This window comes from Pseudorca crassidens, chromosome 8, assembly GCF_039906515.1.
Source record: "Pseudorca crassidens isolate mPseCra1 chromosome 8, mPseCra1.hap1, whole genome shotgun sequence".
NCBI lineage: Eukaryota > Metazoa > Chordata > Mammalia > Artiodactyla > Delphinidae > Pseudorca > Pseudorca crassidens.
This window is the reverse complement of record NC_090303.1, coordinates 94828750-94851730: the sequence shown is the minus strand read 5'-3', so window position 1 is coordinate 94851730 and position 22981 is coordinate 94828750. Positions and strand designations below refer to the sequence as shown.

The window sequence follows — 22981 nt, the reverse complement described above, 5'->3', positions numbered from 1 at the left end:
GAACAGTGTTGCCATGAAGAGTCATTGGTAAATTTTTGTGTGGACATATATTTTCATTTCTCTTGGCTATATACCTATGAGAGGAATTGCTGGCTCCTATGATAACTGTATTTAACATAAAATGTAGAAGTTCTTGAAGTCACTCCACTAGCTCCCACTAAAGGAAAGCCCCTCAGCAAAGTTTTCAGCTTTGCTCTTAAAATGCTTATATACTGCTAACGTTTTCTCTTTAATTGAGAGAAAAGTGTTCACAGTAGTTTCTTTTGTCTTCAATCTATATGCTTAATTTTTTGCCTGTTTCTCCTATTTCCATCCTTTTATTGCTTCCTGATAACCTTCTGAGAGAGTTATTTGAGCTAACCTTCCAGTTCATTAATCGACCGTCTGCTGTATCGATTCTGCTACTTAACCTCATTGTTGAGTACATTATTTCATCTAATTTAAAAATACATATTTTAGAAGCCAAAGGGAAATCAGACTTTTTTTCACCACAGGACCTATCATCTAGGGCAGGTGTGTGACCTAGAATCAGCCAACCAGAAGCTCTTAGCCAGGGCTTATGTACTATGACGCAAAGGGACACATTCACAGAGGCAGTGGCACTGTCTAGGACATAATGCTGACAGTTGAAATGTGAGTGTTGCTGCCAGCATCAGTCTCTCTAGAGGGACTTGGTTGTGTTCTCAGTTGTTTAAACCCTCTTGGTTCCCATTCTGATGTTGACTCTCCAGACTTCCCATTGATTCTAAGAGATAGCCAATTTCCTTCCAATAAATTAATTTCCTCCTTAAGTCATTTCAAGTTGGACACATGAGTTGGGATGTGGGAAAAGTACATGAGAGTTAAAGCACTAATTTCTTCCTTCTACATAGTCAGATTCTGTAGACACTGTCATAAGTTATGGTTCAAAAAGTAAAGTGAAAAACATATTACTTGAAGTTACAAAATTAGTAACCAGAAGAATGACAAGTAAATAAAACTAATCAAATATAGAAGAGGGGAATAAATCTGGGGTTAAGTGAGATGATTCCCAAACTTTGATGAATGGGATTCAAAAGTTACAGTTTCACAGTTGATAAACCAAGTAAGAAAGGTGAAATATTATTTAGAGATGTGACAATAATCACCAGAAGAACTAAGACAAATGGTAAAATGTGACCACATCTGGGCAGTGGGACTAATAACAGGGAGTGGAATGGGAAATGCTGCTGCACATTTTCTACCTTTCTGTATTGTTTACATCTTTTTCTAGTCCCCCTCTAGGCTGCACCATCAGAGATGATACCACATAACAGAAAGGGAAGTAGTAAGACCTACACACATACATACACACTTATGCACATGAACATGGATCCAGCTGCAGCTCGGAGAATGCAAACTATAAAAGATTTAATTATAGAAGATTCAATTCAAGAGCACAGATTTGCCTCCAGATTTGTTTTCTTGGATAAAACACAAAGTAGCCTCACATCCATCATGGGCTAAATCACGCACGGAAAAGGAAGGAAATCCAACCCCAAAAGATGACTGGGAAAACGCAAGTGTTTTGTCCCTAAGAAAAGCAAGTCATAGATACTTCAGTCTGTCATGATTTTGGATCTTGACTCCCAGGCATCCCACCAACACCAAACATGAAAGATTAGTTGCTTATTTCACCTGTTTAAAAATACTCTCAAACTTGAGCATTCCACAGGCTAAGCCCGGCATGAAGTCTTACAAGTATGAACAAGAGGAACTTAAGGGTTACTGGTAAAAGCACAAGACTTGGAGTCCAAACATTTGGGACTGTTTTATCTGACTGTTTACTAGCTGATGATGTTAAGCAAATCATCACTCCAGCCTGAGTTTTGTCATCTATAGAATGGGGATAGAATTACTACCTGCATACAGTTGCTATTAAAATCAAATGAGATAATAGACTACATATAAGAATACCTGATAAAGTGTAAAGCCCAATACAAATGTTAGGTTATTATCATTATGACAGCTGGTCACAACAGACAGCTGTAGAAAAATAGGCATGGCATAGTGGAAAATTCATTCTACTACTAAAAATATAACCCTAGAGAAGCATCTCCATCCTTGCAAAGGATGAATATTATCATTTCCAGAAGACAAAGATGGTGCTTGACCTCACACAGCTCACAGTGACATCAGTGGAGCTATCCCTCCCTTGAACTATGACTAACATCCACATATGGCTAGCACATACCTCAGTTCACAGCTTTGGATAAGGAAAAGACATGTGTTAGAACATGTTAATGAAAGTAGAAATGAAAAAAAATTTTAAGTATATCAAGTATTGTCCTTTGGATTACAGATCCTTTAGAACTGAACCAAAGGAAATGTGTTCAAATAAGCCTAAAAAGAAGGCTGAGAAAGTATATACAAAAACGGACAAGATTCAAAGGAGGGAAAGGCAAAGCTAACTCTTTAGCAAAGTAGTGTGATATAAAGGAAAGAGCCTTGGACCAGGAGTCAGAAAACTTAGTTCTGGTTCTCTACGAAACTCTGGGCAGGCCATTGCCCTCTCTGGGCCTCAATTTCTCTATAATATATAAAAGGAGTTAAAAGACTAGTTAACACAGCTAATCAATCATTTACAAAACATTTATTGTTTATTATGGGTCAGGTAATATTCTAGGCACCAAGAACTTAGGAAGAAACAAAAACAGACACAGTTCCATGGATTTGATGTTCTAGATGATCTCCATCCAACTCAAAGACCCAACATGCTAAAACTCTGACTTTAGGCTGTGGAGAGGCCAGAGTGGACAGTCAGGATGGTCAAATGACCAAAGAAAATAAGGCTTGACCTCTCCAGGGAGCAATGTTCTTTCGGGGAGCAGAAGCAAGTGCCCCTCACTCCCATCTTGCCCCACCCTAGATCCTGGGCTCAGAACTTAATACCAATTGTGGCAGCCAACTGACTTTTATCCTGAAAGGCAAGTCTAGGGCTCAAAGAAACTCCCAGAAATAGAAATATATTTTGTTTTGTTTTTCAGTTAGATAGCGAGACCAACTACAGTAGAGAAATGGGAAACTTATTTGGTACTTTTTTTTAAGCTTATCTAAAATGACTAACATTAACAGATAGATGAAATTTCACAAAAATTAAGGATCACTATATTAATTGTTCCTAATCTCTATTTAATATAATAGGAAAAACACAACTTATGTATGTAATTTTAAAAGAAATGAATTATTTTCTATATATAAACAGAACATAACACTTCATTTACCAAACATAAGGCCCTAGCCTTGATTTCTATCATACATTAAAATAATGTACTTTGCATTGTGAAAAGAGAAACAGTATTGATTTTTATTCTGCATTTTCTATTGCCCATTTATTGATAGAGCGTTAAAGAAGGAAAACTTTTACTGAGCCATTAAAAAGAATGAAATACACACACTACTATATATAAAATAGATAACTAGTAAGAACCTACTGTATAGCACAGAGAAATCTACCCAATACTCTGTAATACCCTACATGGGAAAAGAACCTAAATGAGTGGATATATGTATATCTATAACTGATTCACTTTGCTGTACACCTGAAACTAGCATAACATTGTAAATCAACTATACTCCAATAAAAATTTTTTTTAAAAAAAGAATGAAATAATACCATTAGCAGCAACATGGATGGACCTGGAGAGTATCATACTAAGTGAAATAAGTCAGACAGAGAAAGACAAATATCATATGATACCGCTTATATGTGGAATCTAAAAGAAAAAATGATACAAACAAACTTATTTATGAAACAGAAACAGACTCACAGACATAGAGAACAAACTTACGGTTACTGGGGGTGGGGGAGGGACAGATTGGGAGTTTGGGATTGATATGTACACACTGCTGTATTTAAAATAGATAACCAATAAGGACCTACTGTACAGTACAGGGAACTCTGCTCAATACTCTGTGATAATCTAAATGGGAAAAGAATTTGAAAAAGATACATGTCTATGTATAACTGAATCACTCTGCTGTACACCTGAAACTAACACAACATTGTTAATCAACTATACTCTAATATAAAATAAAAAAATTTTTTTAAAAAGAAGGAAAAATTTTAAATATGTAAAAGTCAGCCCCCTTTTGGAGAGCTATCAAAAAAGTGTCTCAAAACAGTCTCCTTACCACTCCTTTCTCTCCAAGTGTACACTGTCTTCCACAGGATTCTCTGACAAGTCTGCTTCATCCTGGGATTCCCCATGATCAATATGACAGAATGAAGAGAAGCGTAGGCAGCCATGAGTGTCTCAGAGATGAAGAGAGCGGTAAGATCAGCAGGAAAAGGCCTGGAGGTGATGGAGAAGGGGCTGGCCAGGATGTAAACTATGTAAAGTATAAGGAAACAGCCCAAGGACTTCAGGACAGTGATGTGAGCCTTGGCCTGAGCATCTCTCCTGCCGACTGTATGGACATTCATCTTCCTGCGGTGTCTACACAAAGAGACAATCTGCATCCCAGAGGAAATAAGCAACACCATGAAGGGCATTATACTTCCTGTATTGAGCCATAATATATACACACAGTGCCAGTTTGAAGGGGGGTATAAAATGCTGCTGTTTCCTTGGGAAAGATTGGAGAACTCTAAGCTACCCTGAACTATAAGTAACAAACTGATCATGAAGTACACCAGAAGGCACCAGTGACTCAGACAACAGGCCCTCTGCTTCAGCCACAAGTAGACAGGGTGTTCAAAGGTCATGATCTTCCTGCAGTAGAAGACACTGAGAAAAGTGGCAAACCACAGGCTGGTCTGGCTTACTAAGACCCAGAAGACATTGAGATAGCGAAGCCAATGGCTGCTCTGGAAAAGTGGAAACAGACTTAAGTCCACCATAATCAACCACTGCAGAAGAAATCAACAGACAGCCAGGCCCAGGACAATGAGGTTATATGAGGACCCCTTGAATTTTCTGAGCCATTCTCCAAAACTCCAGGCCACGAGGACTCCATTTCCAACCAGGCCAATGAGAAATTCAGCCACTGCTACCAGCATTAACAGTCCTAGGACAGCAGTCAGCATGGCTGGGCAAGTCTCTCACTGCCGTCTCAGGAGGTGCTCTGCTTCAGTGTCGATGAATGCGTACGGCTCCTGGCTAAACTGCAGACTCCCTGAAGAGGATACAACACTCACAGTAAATTTTCATATCACAAAATCTGGATTTGGTCTTACCCTTCTGTAACCTGTCCTCAAGCACAGACTGAACAGCTGTGACCAGGAACAGAGAGTTTAGAAGTTATAAACCCCTCTATATTTGCATCCACATGAATGAACCCTGAACAAACCCTGAGACTAGAGATTTGAAACATATCAGAAACATCAACTCTCCTTCTCAAGGGTCATGGGCTAACATCTAGATACCAACACATAATATAATAAGATGTCTCAATAAGAAAGACCAAAACAGTCTTAGGTTCCATACAGTGCTAGATGTGAGCTCATTCTTACAAAAAGGAAAATTTATTTTCATAAAAAGAACTTTGAACATATAGGCGTGAAAGCCAAATAAAGTCAGAAATTAAAAATATATTTCATTATTAAAGAGAGAAGTAGGGGAAGTTTGGGGAAAGAAAACAATCAGAGAACCAAAACATATTTTAAGTGCCAAATAATAAAAAATATAGGAGGTCAGGTAAAGGAGCCATTACTGTTAATCAGGATCTTTGAGATCATCTGCCCTTTATGATCAATTATCCACACACACTTGACTTAACATATATGTCACATCAAGGTCTTAGAGGAAGGAGATGAGCTCAAAGAAATGAAAAAAGACTAGCAGAGTAATCAAGAAATATAGGAAAAGTGCTTCATTTACTGTTCAGATTCCACCTTCCTTGGGACCAGCCAAATGCAAATGTGTTTATGGGAGGCTGAATTCTAAGATGGCGCCCAAGGTTCCCACCCTTTGGTGTACCTACCCTGAATAATCCTTGAGCAGGGGTGGGACTGTGAATAACATGGGATGTCACTCCTGTGATTAGGTTATATTACATGGCAAAGATGAAGGGCTTTTGCAGATGTAATTAAGGTCCCTAATCAGTCAAGTTTGAGTTCATCAAAAAGTAGACTATCCCATGTTGGCCTGATTTAATCAGCTAATGTCTTGGAGGAGGAACTGGGCCCTCCTGCTGGCTTTAAAAAATCCAGCTGCCATGTTGTGAGAGAGTCACATGGTGAGAAACTGTGGGAAGCCTCTAGATGCTTAGATTGACCCCACCCCACCCCCAAATCCCACCACCTGACAGCCAGCAAGAAAACAGGACTTCGTCCTACAAATGCAAAGAACTGAATCCTGCCAACAACCAGTAAGCTTGGCAAGCTCCAGAAAGAACACAGCTCCAGAAGGAACACAGCCCCAGAAGGAACACAGCCCAGCCAACATCTTAACTGCAGCCTGTGAGACGCTGCACAGAGGACCCACTTAGGCTGTGCCAGGAGTCTTGATCCACAGAAACTGTGACATAATAAATAGATGTTGTTTTAAGCTGCTAAATTTGTCTTCACAAAAAACAGAAAACCAGTACAGTGTTCAAAACAGGCTAGAAATAACTATGAGGAAATGAGAAGAAAGTGGAATTAGATTGGAAAGAAGGAGAAAGGCCAGGCTTCTTAGGAAGGCAGCACGGGTGTAGTAAAAAGGTTCTGTGCCAGGTGCCCGCGCTGCCTTGGGCACTCTATGAAGCTGCAATCAAGCCAGCACCCTCTCTGGGCCTCAGCTGTTCTACTAGTAATATAATAGCTTGTGGGACCGGATTTCTATTCATTAGGTAAGATGTACAGAGCGCTTATCATGTGCCAGGCAGTGGAGGAGGCACAGGAACACAGCAGGGAGCAGGCCCTGCTTCCAGGGTGCACACAGTGTGCACCACCCCACCCAGCTGAGGGCCTGGAGCCTGAGAACTCTGCCTGCAGCTGTGGAGAGGCAGAGGGGAAAGCCATAACTGCCACTGGCCAGAAAACTTGGATGAGGCATGAACCTCTCCAAGAGCAAGGCTTCTACGGTGACTTTTGGATGGCAAACAAAACTGCCCTTCTCTCCCACCCTGCCGCACTTGAGGTCCCGGGCAGTGGAACTTCATGCAAAGCATGGCAGCCAACTGACGTGTATCCAGAAAGCCTGGTCTTGGCGCAAAGAAAAAAAAATCACTAGAAATATAAAGATGGTTTCTTGACAGGCTGCTTTACAAGTGGTGTTAAGAAAGGCTAAACCACGTAGAGAACTGAGATAATTAGTTAATTCTAATAAGAATAATGTTTGTCTAAAAAATATCTAGCAATTAACGCACAGGTTCATCTTTTTCTTAACACACATTATTTCAAAATTATACCTATTTTCTACTTCATCTCATCAGGGGATACACAGTCTCTACTGGCAAAGATAACTGGATTACCTGCAATAATTTAGAAAAATGTGATCCTTTCCATGCAAAACATGAGAACTCAGTTTTGACTTCTGGAGTTTATTAAAATAAGCACTTTGCATTGCTTAGAGAGCAATAGCTCTGGTTTCTATTCTATTTTGCATGTTACTCTCTCATTTTATTTCAAAATTAAAGAAGAAATGAGAAGAAGAATTGAGAACAAAAATTTAATTAACTTGACAATTTTACAGGAAGTTAATTTTACTGTTGGCAATTCTCTAGAGTAAGGGCTGACTAGATCTTTCTCCCATGTCGTGGACACCTTCAACAGGTCTGATTCCTCATGACCATTATGACAGAACAGAGGGACGGGTAGCCATCAGTGTCTCAGGGATGAGCCAGTGGTGGGCTCAGAGGCGGAAGAGCTGGAGATGATGGCAGAGAGGCTAGCCAAGGCATAGAAGCCACATGAAGGAGGAAGCAGCAGCTAAGGGACTTTGGTTTCAAAGACTAAGGTCTGCCACTTTCATCCAAAAAAATGCCTTCCCCCCACAAGTTGCCAGACCAAGTACAGCTCCATCTCCTATTCTACATCTGACATATCTCAGGGACTCAAACATTTTGTATTCCTGGACATAGACTTTTCCAATGCCGCCCCAAATTGTGCCTACATTGCCACTAGATGGCATCTAGAAGGCAACTCTTCTGTAGCAACTGCTAACCTGAGCAAATTAATTCTTCTCTTAATGTACAGCATGTGTCTAAAAATTCAGAAATTGAGAAAATTAAGCATGTTATTAATTGTTATTAATTGTAATAGGAACAAAAGCTATAAATGTACACATGTTCATCGTCTTTCCAGCTTCTTCCCCACCACTTTATGAAGAGGTGGAGTTCTCGCTCACTGGATCAGCACCACCTCTTGGGTACTGGATTCAGGTATTTGCAGGGAGGATGAAGTGCCAAACTCCACCCTCCATGGCCTGCATGCAGCAAGGATCACGATAAAAGTATAAGCAGCAGCAGCATTGCTGGGGTAGAAAAAGTAAATGGTAGTGAGGGGACTTGGCAGATAAGAAAGCAGGAGCTATTTTCTCTGCTTCCGTGAGTATGAAAATTTGGGATGAGAAATAAGTAGACAAGATTTGGGAGACCCTCTAGGAAGCATGGCTTAATGCCCCTTCCCTTGAGAATAAGCTGGACTTAGTATAAAACACTTAGAGGAAAACATAGGCAGAACACTCTATGACATAAATCACAGCAAAATCCCTTTTGCCCCACCTCCTAGAGAAATGAAAATAAAAACAAAAATAAACAAATGGGACCTAATGAAACTTAAAAGCTTTTGCACAGCAAAGGGAACCATAAACAAGACCAAAAGACAACCCTCAGAATGGGAGAAAATATTTGCAAATGAAGCAACTGACAAAGGATTAATCTCCACAATTTACAAGCAGCTCATGCAGCTCAATATCAAAAAAACAAACAACGCAATCCAAAAATGGGCAGAAGACCTAAATAGACATTTCTCCAAAGAAGATATACAGATTGTCAACAAACATATGAAAGAATGCTCAACATCATTAATCATTAGAGAAATGCAAATCAAAACTACAATGAGATATCATCTCACACCAGTCAGAATGGCCATCCTCAAAAAATCTAGAAACAATAAATGCTGGAGAGGGTGTGGAGAAAAGGGAACACTCTTGCACTGCTGGTGGGAATGTGAATTGGTACAGACACTATGGAGAACAGTATGGAGGTTCCTTAAAAAACTACAAATAGAACTACCATATGACCTAGCAATCCCACTACTGACTAGAGTCTATCATACAGAGTGAAGTAAGTCATGAAGAACATAGGGGTAAGATGGGAAAAAAGACACAGACCTACTAGAGAATGGACTTGAGGATACGGGGAGGGGGAAGAGTAAGCTGTGACAAAGTGAGAGAGTGGCATGGACATATATACACTACCAAACATAAAACAGCTAGCTAGTGGGAAGCAGCCACATAGCACAGGGAGATCAGCTCGGTGCTTTCTGACAACCTAGAGGTGTGGGATAGGGAGGGTGGTAGGGAGGGAGATGCAAGAGGGAAGAGATATGGGAACATATGTATATGTATAACTGATTCACTTTGTTATAAAGCAGAAACTAATACACCATAGTAAAGCAATTATACTCCAATAAAGATGTAAAAAAAAAAAACTAAAAATAGAACTACCATACGACGCAGCAATCCCACTACTGGGCATATACCCTGAGAAAACCATAATTCAAAAAGAGTCATGTACCACAATGTTCATTGCAACTCTATTTACAATAGCCAGGACATGGAAGCAACCTACGTGTCCATCGACAGATGAATGGATAAGAAGATGTGGCACATATATACAATGGAATATTACTCAGCCATAAAAAGAAACGAAATTGAGTTATTTGTAGTGAGGTGGATGGACCTAGAGTCTGTCATACAGAGTGAAGTAAGTCAGAAAGAGAAAAACAAATACTGTATGCTAACACATATATATGGAATCTTAAAAAAAGGTCATTTAGAACCTAGGGGCAAGACAGGAATAAAGATGCAGACCTACTAGAGAATGGACTTGAGGATACGGGGAGGGGGAAGGGTAAGCTGGGACAAAGTGAGAGTGGCGTGGACATATATACACTACCAAACATAAAATAGATAGTGGGAAGCAGCCGCATAGCACAGGGAGATCAGCTCGGTGCTTTGTGACCACCTAGAGGGGTGGGATAGGGAGGGTGGGAGGGAGACGCAAGAGGGAGGAGATATGGGGATATATGTATATGTATAGCTGATTCACTTTGTTATAAAGCAGAAACTAACACACCATTGTAAAGCAATTATACTCCAATAAAGATGTTAAAAAAAAATACCTGAGACAAATAACAATGAAAATATAACCATATAAAATCTATGGGATGCAGCAACAGCAGTCCTAAGAGGGAAGTTCACAGCAATACAGGCCTTTCTCAAAAAACAAGAAAAAAATCTCAAATAACCTAAACTACCACCTAAAAGAATTAGAAAAAGAAAAACAAACAAAACCTAAAGTCAGCAGAAGGAATAATAATAAAGATCAGAGAGGAAATAAATAAAATACAGATTTTAAAAAATAGGAAAAGAAACAATTAAACCAAGAGCTTATTTTTTGAAAGGATAAGCAAAACTGACAAAGCTCTGGGCAGGCTTTCCAAGAAGAAAAGACAGAGGACTCAAATAAACAAAATAAGAAATGAAAGAGGAAGAATAACTGACACTGCAGAAATACAAAAAAAACCGTAAGAGAATACTATGAACAATTAATTATATGCCAACAAATTGGACAACCTAGAAGAAATGGACAAGCTTCTAGAAACACAGAGCCCACCAAAACTGAATTAAGAAGAAATAGATAATTTGAACAGACCGATCACTAGAAGTGAAATAGAAATCTGTAATAAAAAAAAAAATCTCCCAGCAAACAAAAGTCCAAGACCAGATGGCTTCACTGGGGAATTCTAAAAAACTTACAAAGAAGAACTTATGCCAATCCTTCTCAAACTCTTCCAAAAGACTGAAGAGGAGGGAACACTCCCAAAGTCATTCTATGAAGCCACCATCACCCTGATACCAAAACCAGACAAAGACACTGCCATAAAAGAAAATTACACGTTAATATCTTTGATGAATATAGATGAAAAAGTTCTCAACAAAATATTAGCAAACCGAATCCAACACCACATAAAAACATGATGAAGTTGGATTCATCCCAGGGTCACAAGGATGGTTCAACATACACAAATCAATTATTATGATATACCACATCAACAAAAGAAAAGACAAAAACCACATGACCATCTCAATAGACACAGAAAAAGCATTTGATAAAATTCAACATCCATTCATGATAAAAACTCTTACCAAAGTGGGTATAGAGGGAACTTATCTCTACATAATAAAAGCTATTTATAGCAAATACATAACCAACATAATACTCAAAGGTGAAAAGCTGAAAGCCTTCCCACTAATATCTGGAAAAGAAAAGGATGCCTAGTCTCTTACCAAAGTGGGTATAGAGGGAACTTATCTCTACATAATAAAAGCTATTTATAGCAAATACATAACCAACATAATACTCAAAGGTGAAAAGCTGAAAGCCTTCCCACTAAAATCTGGAAAAGAAAAGGATGCCTAGTCTCACCACTTCTGTTCAACATAGTACTGGAAGTCCTAGCCACAGTAATCAGACAAGAAAAAGAAATAAAAGGTACCCAAATTGGAAGGGAAGAGGTAAAATTGTCATTATATGTAGATGACATGATACTACATATAGAAAACCCTAAGGACTCCACACAAAAACTATTAGAATTGATAAACAAATTCAGCAAGAGAGCAGGATACAAGATTAATATACAGAAATTGGCTGCATTTCTTTACACCAATAATGAAATATCAGAAAGGGAAAGTAAAAAAAAATCCCTTTTAAAATCACATCAAAAAAATACTTAGGAATAAACCTGACCAAGGAGATGAAAGACATACGCTGAGAACTATAAAACACTGATAAAGGAAACTGAAGGTGATTCAAAGAAATGGAAAGATATCCCAGGCTCTTGGATTGGAAGAATTAATATGCTTAAGTGGCCATACTACCCAAAGCAATCTACAGATTTAATGCAATCACTATCAAATTACCCAAGACATTTTTCATAGAACTAGAACAAATAATACTAAAACTTATATGGAAACACAAAACACCCAGAATTGCCAAAGCAATCCTGAGAAAAAAGAACAAAGCTGGAGGCATAACCCTCCCAAACTTTAGACAATATTACAAAGCTATGGTAATCAAACCATCATGGTACTGGCACAAAAACAGACATATGGATCAATGGAACAGAACAGAGAGTCCAGAAATAAACCCACACACCTATGGTCAATAAGCTTCGACAAAGGAGGCAAGAATATATACAATGGAGAAAAGACAGTCTCTTCAGTAAGTGGTGTTGGGAAAGCTGGACAGCTGCATGTAAATCAGTGAAACACTCCCTCACACCATACACACACACACACACACACACAAACTCAAAAGGGCTTAAAGACTTAAAAATAAGACATGATGTCATAAAACTCCTAGAAGAGGACATAGGCAAAACATTATCTGACATAAATTATAGCAATGTTTTCTTAGGTCAGTCTCCCAAATCAATAGAAATAAAAGCAAAAATAAACAAATGGAACTTTTCAAACATATAAGCTTTTGCACAACAAAGGGAAACATAAACAAAATGAAAAGACCCTACAGACTGGGAGAAAATATTTGCAAACAATGCGACTGACAAAGGCTTAATTTCCAAAATATACAAACAGCTCATACAGCTCAATATCAAAAAAACAAACAACCCAATAAAAAAATGGGCAGAAGATCTAAATAGACATCTCTCTAAAGAAGACATACAGATGGCTAATAGGCACATGAGAAAATGCTCAAAATCGCCAATTATCAGAGGACTGCAAATCAAAACTACAATGAGGTATCACCTCACACCTGTCAGAACAGACATCATCAAAAAGTCTACAAATAACAAATGCTAGATAGGGTGTGGAGAAAAGGGACCCCTTGTACACCGTTCGTGGGAATGTAAGTTGTGCTGCCACTATGAAAAAAGTCTGGAGGTTCCTTAAACAACTAAAAATAGAGCTACCAGATGATCCAGCAATCTCACTCCTGGGCATATATCTGGAGAAAACTCTAATTCAAAAAGATACATGTACCCCAATGTTCATAGCAGCACTATTTACAATAGCCAAGACATGGAAGCAACCTAAACATCCATCAACAGATAAATGGATAAAGAAGACGTGGTGTACACATATACAATGGAATAATACTCAGCCATAAAAAAAAGAATGAAATAATGCCCTTTGCAGCAACAAGGATGAAACTAGAGATTATCATACTAAGTGAAATGTCAGACAGAGAAAGATAAATATCATATGATATCACTTACATGTGAAATCTAAAAACCGATACAAATGAACTTACAAAACAGAAACAGACTCACAGACATAGGAAACAAACTTATGGTTACCAAAGGGGAAAGATAGGGGAGGGATAAATTAGGAGTTTGGGATTATCAGATATACACTACTATGTATAAAATAAACAACAAGGACCTACTGTATAGCACAGGGAACTATATTCAATACCTTGCAATAAACTACAATGGAAAAAAACCTGAAAGAGAATATATATACACCCACATATGTATGCTGACATATGGATATATATATGTATGTATCTGAATCACTTTGCTATACACCAGTAACTAACATAACATTGTAAATCAACTATACCTCAATTAAAAGAAAAAGTGTTAAATGTTCCAAAAAAGTGGGGGAAACCCAGTGTTGGGCAGTAACAGACCCAATTCAGAGGTTGATATACCAAGCTGTTGGGTTCTCGGTAGCAGGAGGTACTATAATTAAGATGTGATCATGTTGGCTAGCGAGAACAACGAGTAAGCTGGCTCCATCTGAAGTTACTTCTAAAAGGGTCGCTATGGAAAAAGTGTTAACAAAATCCTTTCTCCCCCTGCATGAGAATTTGACCTTCAGTTAAATATAAATATCTTACGGAGACCTCCTGCTTCCTTGAGTGTGATGGATGACTCTTAGGTGTGTATCCTTTGGCTCAACCCTGAGAGCTATGTCTATGAAATTATTACAAGAGAAATTGGATCCTTTGGGACATGAGGCTTTTATTTTAGGGAAGCTTCCACCCTTACCCAAATGTGGATCTCTTCTCCTTGCACCTGAACTGTATAACTGGCAGCAAGGACTCTGCAAAAGAAGAAGGTCTGACACTTCCCTGCTAGTGAACTGGATCCTTGAACTATACCCATCTGAGTACACTGGTGCCAGAGTGGCCTAAGACAGTCTTGTAAGTCTGACTACTTACTGGAAGCCAAGAAGGCTCACTTGTGGGTGTGCTGCAGCTGTGAGTCCAAACTCCACTACCTGGCAGATCTGTAGGGAAAGTTTTAGGGCAAACAGTCAAAGCAAAAGGGTGACTTAGTTTATTTGATGAAGGCTTTAAATAATGAGATCAGTCACGGATCAATAGGAATTACAAACTTTGAATTGTTTTCAAAAGAGTACCACTATTGCTTAGGAGGAAGAAAGAAGAAAACTTTTATTTCTTGGACTTTTTTGAGTGCTTATTATGTTCCCAGCAGTGTACCAGGCATCACAAATCTCAGCTAATCTTCAAAACATTTCTAGGAGGGAGATCTGGTTATTTCCACATACAGGTGAGGAAAACTAAGATCAAAGAGAATAAGTGACTGCCAAGCGTCACAAAAAATCAGTGGTTAAGTTGGAACGTCTTTCTGAGACTGAGCTCTTTCCAGTACACTAGGCCGCCCCTCATTGGTTCATTCATTCAATAAATTGTTATTATCAGCCAGTCCCTTATACGTTAGGTGCTGGGGAAACAAAGAAGAATCACCCACAGCACAACCTGCCTTCAAAGAACACACAGAATAGTGGGAGAGACAAATATAGACTATTAGATCAGTGTATTAGGTGCTATAATAAGGAAAAACAAAGGGTACAGTGGGAGTGTTCAGGAAGGGCATTTAACACAACCTTGGACATTCACGAAAGCCTTCATTAAGGAGACATATAAATTAACTCTTGAGGATGTAAAGGGGTTATCCAAGCAAAAGGCTACAGTGGGAGGGAGAAGGATATTAGAACAGGGGGAGAACTCTACCTGAAGACTCAGAGGTGACAAAGAGTGTGGTAAATTCAGAAAACAGAAGAATGGGGGGATGCAAGGAGAGGAAGAAGTGGTAACAGATAAAACTGGAAAGATAAATAAGAGACAGATCATGAAGTATCTACGCCATAGGTACAGATTTTGGACATAAATAATCATTACAGAAATTTGATCTAACATTTTAGGAAAACACACAGAATAAGTCCTTAACTTTATCTGAGAAAGCCAGAGAAAGTTTCCTGGAGGAGACAGGACTTTAAGGATAAGAGGATTTAACAAAGCTGGTAAGTGAGAAAGGGAATTCTAGGCAAAGAAAGCAGCTTATGCAAGAGAGTAGCAGCTAGAAGAGTATGGATATTTGGGAACTAAAGTAGTTCAAGGTTCTTTTGAAAAAGTAAGGAATTGGAAGATGAAACCAGATAGGAAAATAGCGGCCAAGTGATGAATGGCTTCTCATTCCAAGCTAAGGCATTTGGACTTTATCCAAAGCAATGGAGAGTCACTGCAGGATTTTAAGAGAGGAGCACCATGATTGTATGTTCACTGTATGAAGCCCACATCCCAGTAATGTGGAAATGCTTTGCTGGAAGGGGATGTAAATTGAAACAGGAAACTAGTTAGAATCCTGCTGCAGTCACTCTGATGGGTTGAAAAGAGCAGAAAAAGAGACTGGGGGGCATTTGAGAGAAAAATTTTTAGAGTACAACCAAAGGGATCTAGTGACCAAATGAATATTAAAGCTGAAGAAGAAGGAAGAATCTGGGATGATTTCCAAAATTCTAGTGCACTTGAGAAAACATAACACTTAACATATCTTTTAAAAAGACAAGAAGCATAGGCTGAAATAGGATTAGGCATTCAAGAGATTTTAGGTGGCAGGGAGCAAAGGAAGGTGAATAGAGTATTCAGACAGCAACGTAGGTCTGACACCTATAAAAAGGGAGGGAGAAGGAAGAATTGGATAGGAAGAGCCCTAGACTGCAACACAGTTCCAAAAAAGGTTCACCCAAGCTGATGGAGAGTCCTTGGGCCAAAACTGCCTGTTGGAAGAGTCTCATGTCTCAGTAGAACAGACCTACCTTAGTACTCCACAGTCTCCACCACTGGCTGACAGCAACCTGCAGGAAATGTGGATCTCAGCAAAAGATCACCTGTGCCAGAACCCTCTGGTGATAAGAGGATTGCTTTATCATATCTGAAGCATCTGTTTCAATCATGTAGACATGGAATACTCATTTCTGTGTCTTTATTACCCACTAGATGCAATGTTGTTGAGAATAAGAACTGATCTAGTACAGTGTTTGGTGCAGAGAGAGTGTTAAATAAATGTCTGTGGTATGAATGAATGAACTAGATCAGGATAATCCAGAATCAAAACAGAGTAAGGAATTTATTTATTCCTGAAATATCACAGCAGCGTCTGACAGGTAGCCAGAACCCATCCCTTTCTCAAAGAGATCTGCCAGCTGAGCAGTAAGGTACAAACCTGAGCAACCAAGAAAGCTTCAGCAGTCATCCCTCTCTGTGGCTGTGAGTGCCCTATTTGGCAACAGACAGATACCCAGGCTAGACGGAACATGTCAAGAAAGTCTACTCATGAACATCTGATAATATATTTTTCAGGGTTAACCTGGAAATATCGCTCTGGTCATTGGGCGAGCTCCACCAAGTTACAAGGACAATTTAATTATAGTGTGGGCAACAAAATTCACTCACTCTGCAAACTAAGATATGTCGAGAAAAAATAATGTTCCTAATTTTGTCTAAAAGTATTAGAGTTTTTCTCCTGAGTCTCCACCTGTGGTTGAGGGAAGAGTTTAATCCAATGGGATAATGCAAAGAATAGCTTCAGAAAAATGTTCATCTTCTACAGATTTAAAAATAAAAACCTCTGAGACATCCTCCCCATGCCATGCTTCTCTCCTGCCAGCATTCAAGGCTGAGTCTGTGCCTGCGCTTTGCTCCTACTGACTGCACACAGGAAGCTTTCAGCCAGTCTTCAAAGAGGAGGAAAACCAGGACTCTCACCTACACTACCTGCAATCCCTTTTTTTTCTCCCTCTTCTCCTTTCCACCATCCCCTCGGGGCTGAAAATAGGCTTTCCCTTATATCATGTCCCCTTATACCACCAGCAACAATAAACTTCATGGATTCAGTGTCATAAGAGTAGGACTCCAAGAGGTACATACTTCCAGCTCAACCCTTGATAGGTTACTAATAGCTAGTATTTGTTATGCATTTACTATGCTTTAGTTGCTAAAACACTTTCTATACATTTAATCCTCACACCAATCCCATGAAGGATGCCTATTTATAGCAAAGGAAACTGTGAAGTCCAAGGAGGTTTAGTAACTTGCCAAAGATCATGCATCTAACAAGTGGTGGGGTCAGGATTTGAACCCAAATGTGTGATTCCAGAACTAACATTCTTAGCCACTACATTATACATTTTTCTAGTCCAGCAAAACGTAGAAATACCAGAAAATAATATACAAGCAGCAGCAGCACTTGTTGGAGTTTATAAGGTCACTTTTGCTTTCTTAAAACAGAACTTCTCACAGATTATGAACAAATAACATTGACCTTCCTTTCCACTTATCCCAAATCAAGAAAATCACAAACACAACTTGCACATCCTCTAGGTAGCCCTGTTCGTCAACAGCTGGGAAATATCAGGGATATTGTATTGGTATAAGGTAAAGAGCATTGGTAAGCTCTGAAACTGTTTAAGAAATGTTGGAATGTAATTTGGGGGCGGAGGTTTGGTTTTGTTTGTTTGTTTTCCATTCATAATCCTCCTGGGACCAAACTATGTTTCAATCTCATTAACTGTGAGGAGCTATGAACTTGGCCTAAGAGGTCAGAGAGTATCAAAAACGAGTAGTTCCACGAGACATGGAACATAGGGGGCCCTGGTGGAAACTTGGAAGGTTTCAGGAGGTACTGTCATAAGTTGCTGTTGATTCCTGTGCTAAAGCCCCACGCAATACACCGAAGAACAGATGCACTTGGCACAGACACGGCTTAGGAACAAGCTCCAGCATGTAACTGGACTCCAAATGCGGGGACAATTCTCATTCCCATACTTTGACCCTGGTCACAGTGTGGGAACCAAGCCATGCTCTGGTCCTCTGCACATGAAACAACTAGATTTAAGAGTCTTAAAGGATTTAGCAACTAAAGTTAATTTATTGAAAGCAAAACCAAACAAACAAAATGGCCGCTTCCAGGGTTTCTCAGAAATGGGAGTGAGGCATTAGGTAGTTCTTCCCCATGGCCTGGGACTTGGTGAGGAGCTGGCAAATTAAGTATTTTCCCTGACAGATTCAGAAGACCATATCCTCCCCAAAACAGCTACACTTCCCTTCAGTGTGCCTCCAGCAGCAAGACTCCTTTCCTCGGCAACCCACCCACTACTCAGACCCATATCCCCACTCCCAACCCAGACCTGGATTAAGGGAAGTCCACATATTGATGAAGTTGCATAACAAAGTCTGAGCTTTTCCATGTGTCACCTCCAAATTTCTCTGAAAGTGGAAACAGGAGAGGGGTTGGGAATGCCACACCTATGAATCTGATTTCATTTACTCCCAGGGAAGGAAACTCTGCACTCAGCCAATTGGACTACCACAACAGGCTCCCTTATCAGGAAATTCTACATTTTCCATCCATATTCCAGGCTCCAGTGGAATGAACAGTAGTGGTAACTTGAGCAAGTTTACTGCACCACATCTGAATCTGCTAGATCAGGGTAGGATTTAATGGAGCCTCAGGTGAAATTCCTCAGTCAGAGGAGGAGTCCTTCAGAAGTTAGCCAAAGGCACCAGGAAACAAACAACAACCAAGCCAAAATCTCTAGTAAAATGTTATGTTCAATTAAAAGAGAAGAAAATCCCCACACCCAAAGCAGAAGGCAGAATCAGGAACTCAGGTAAGGGCTAAAGAACCAGAAAGTCAGGGCTAGGTAGAGAAGCTGTCAAAGTGACAGGAAGTAGGAACGAGTGTTCAGAGTGGGTGAGGATGAATCCCAGAGCAGGCTTTAGGGTGAACAAAGCAGACACCAACTGAGACAGCATGGTTATTCCACCGTTAAACTTCCCTGTGCTGAAAAGCAGCAGATATTTTTATTAATTACAGAAGTACTCGTTTCAGAATCCTTCTTTTTTAGTGAATTATGAATGAATATTAAATCATTCTTATAAGTTTCAACAGATACCTTTTTGAAAGAGAATTTTAAGTTATGTCAGGATTAGGAATTCTCCTAGCAGCCCCGAGAGGTATGTATCAATTTGAAAGCAAACAATACAGACCAAAAGACATTTTGAAAATGTCTATAATTTTGAAAATGAATATATAAATCAGAACAACTCAAGAATTCATTTTTGGTTACATATGACAAAATGCCAAGTAATGTGGTAATCTTTCATGCTATGTCAGAATGTAACCCCTTCATAAAATAACAACAATAGTAATAATAGCAGTATTTATTGATTATTTACTCCATGTGGGACTCTAAGCAGTTTTCATGTGTTAACTCACTCATTCCTTCCAACAACCTATCAAGAAAATACTGTTACTATTCCCATTTTACAAATGAGGAAAGTGAAATAGAGAGAGGTTAAGAAACTTCCCCAAGGTCACCCAGTTTGTAAGGGCAGGGTCAGGATTTGAACACAGGCCGTCTGGTACACATTCTTAGCCCCAAAACTTTATACCTGAGGGCCCCATTAGTGATAGAAATCCAGATTCAGAATTGCCATGTGTCCTAAATATGTTTACAAGTTTGAGATCTCAAGCAACAATATTCTCATTGACTTGTCAGCACTGTTCAGTGACAGGAAGGAAATCAATACCTACATAATTTTATTAAAATAAAAGTGATTATACTTATAAAAACTGCTTATATTTTTTTTTATAAAACTCTGAAATTTTAAAAGCAGATATGCATCTTGGTTAATTAAACAAACCAAAAAACTGTTGGGATTTTTGCCCAGTCTAAAAACTTAAAAATGACTTGAAAATCTACTTTAGCAAAATGATAAAGGAATGCAAAGGACGACTGAAATTGAAGTAAAATGACTTAACCACCAGACTGGATTAGAACCTAGTATCCAAGGGTCTTGATTTTCATTCCACTGCTTGTCATTACACAGTGGATTTGTGGAAACTGATCTCTTGTGGGAATTGCTGTTACCACACAATTCACGGTCTGTTACGCTAACAGCTTCACCTACTGCATGCTGACACGATACACTGAGCTGAAACGATGGCATACATTGTCTCATGAATCTCTAAAACCCCGTGAGGTCAGTATCACAGTCCGCATTTTTAAAAGGGGGAAGAGAGGTAATTAAAGTAACTCACCTAAGGCCAAAAAGTCTTGGAAAATGGACAGAACCAGAATTCAAATCCAAGTCTGTGGGACTGCAATGCTTTTACTCTCACCCCTGTAGATCACTACATTGCTATCAGTATAACCTTTAAGTTAAAGTTAATAATCAGCTCATTATGTTGAGCTGATAGTTATTAAAATACAACTCCATGTCTATATAGTGAGTGTTTTACCACACTGACACTTTCCAAAGACTATCCTCTCCAAAACAACCATACAAGGAGAGGCCACGAGAAGTGTCCCGAGTGGGACAGAATGAAGCAGTAGTGTCTCTCCTACTGATGTGACAGAAGTGGTGCCAAGGGAGGGTAAGGAAGAGCCCTGTAATCCTGAGCCAGGTCTAAGGACTCCTAGGCTCCCTCCTGTGCCCGCAGATGCTCTATGGAAAAACAGGTTCCTTGGATCCAGGCTTCAGATGACCAGGCTCACACCAAAGCATCTCCATGAACATCTGCTTCAGCTTATTATTTCCCAGAATGAGAATATATGAGCGGCCAGCAGGATATAACATTGTAATTACTTCTCCAGTCATCATAATCACCTCAGTTGCTGGTAGAAATAACTGGATGTCAAAATTGCAAAGAAAAGAAAGTAAAGTAGGAAGAGAAAGAGGAAGGAAAGGATGATTTTGATGGCCCTCTTTTGGGCCTCAGTACTTGGATATCTGGAGCCGGTAAAGTTTTGCTGCATCTGCCGCATACGCCTCCCCAGAGAGAGGATGAGCAGAAAGTAGGAAGCTAGAGATACAATTAAGGGAGGGAGGTCCCACAGAGTGCCAAGAAAATGGATCAGCTTATATTCATTTCTTTTCTTTCTAAAGGGTTCAGTCACATTCCCTGTTCCATCAATTCCACTGAGAACAGACTAGATCTTAAATTCATGGATCAGAGAGACGGCACTGCTACATGATAAGAGCAGGGTACCAACAGCATCCATACAACCAACCTGGAAACTCTCCACTTGAGCCAGAGGAACGTAGGATGGGAGAAACTGGCGACTTTCAGGCAGTAGAAGACACTGAGACAGGTGGCAAGCCAAATGCTCAGATGGTTTGTAAATGTCCAGAAAATATCACTAATCTGCATGACTGCAAATTATTCATCGTGGAGTTTGGAAGAGAACACCATCAATCAAGAGAATCCACAGCAGAGGGCTTCCCTGGTGGCGCAGTGGTTGAGAGTCCGCCTGCCGATGCAGGGGACACGGGTTCGTGCCCCGGTCTGGGAAGATCCCACATGCCGCGGAGCGGCTGGGCCCGTGAGCCATGGCCGCTGAGCCTGTGCGTCCGGAGCCTGTGCTCCGCAACGGGAGAGGCCACAACAGTGAGAGGCCCGCGTACCGCAAAAAAAAAAAAAGAGAATCCACAGCAGAACAATCCTGGAGAGACCCCGGTTAGTGATGATGAAGTCAGACAAAGAGGTTCTCTTGTTCTTGAACCAGCTGCTACCATTGACCAACCCATGAAACTATTCCCCGGCATTCCCAGAATGAACTGAGTGGCAGTCAGAACCAGAAACCCGCACTCGGTGAGTCCCAGCATGTCAGCTATTAGGCAGACCTGATCTTCCTTCTTTCTGTGGATGAACACTCTCTTGCTAACTTGAAATCTGTTAATCACCTCTACCTGCTGCTTCTCTGTACCTGTCTCTTGTCTCTGCCCAATTTAGTCTGTTGTGGAGCACAATTTAGCAAACCCTCTCTGCTCTTTCAGGTCCTCTTCAGAGACAACATGGACTGTCACATTCCATCTATGATCTAAATTCAGAAGCTCTTTGCCAAAATGCAAATAGAGTAGTGTCCAGTGTCACAAAGAGAAAGAAGAGATCTGAGTCACAAAGAAGATGCAGGATTTGGACTCAGTTTCAAAGGCAGAAGGGTTCTGAGCCACCCAGAATGGAAAGGTGTGTCACCAGAAGGGTCGCACAGAATCACTCAGAAGAGTGAGAAGTCTTACTCTTCAGGAGGGAGGACTCAGGGACATATACAAAAGGGCGAAATATCAGAATTCCACTATAAGGCACTATTACAGTCACCCTGGAGGGAGGTTTACATTCATAAAATAGAAAAGGTTCAGTGTCAATGGTCCTGGATTAGAATTAAAAAGTGTGCCTCTTAGAGTATGCCTTACATGAAGGGGCTACAAGCTCTTCCCTAGTGAGCCATAGCATCGGAAATTCTTAACTACCTGAATATTTAGTGATAACAATAATGAAGTATCATATGAGCTACTCAAAGTATGGATTTTTTCAGAGGGACGACCACTGTATTGATATGTCAGTAATAGTTCAGGCTGACAGAAAACACACACAGACACTCCGTCAACCAAAACACTGCCTTACAGATTTTGACTATAACCAATAGTAATACTTTTTATATTGTCTTACATATATATAAAACATATATATGTA

At 39.8% G+C, this 22981-nt stretch overlaps 2 protein-coding genes and 1 pseudogene across 2 annotated transcripts in view; all 3 read right to left on the bottom strand.

Annotated features, from left to right (window-relative positions):
• SSBP1 (single stranded DNA binding protein 1) overlaps nucleotides 1–22981 on the bottom strand; it is a 69355-nt gene that overhangs the window by 23519 nt on the left and 22855 nt on the right. The window lies entirely within an intron of this gene.
• Nucleotides 4100–5132, bottom strand: LOC137228735 (taste receptor type 2 member 5-like). The gene is given in 1 exon segment (XM_067745607.1): nucleotides 4100–5132. A coding segment is annotated over 1 exon segment (948 nt). The 5' UTR covers nucleotides 5048–5132.
• Nucleotides 20266–22113, bottom strand: LOC137228662 (taste receptor type 2 member 3-like; annotated as a pseudogene).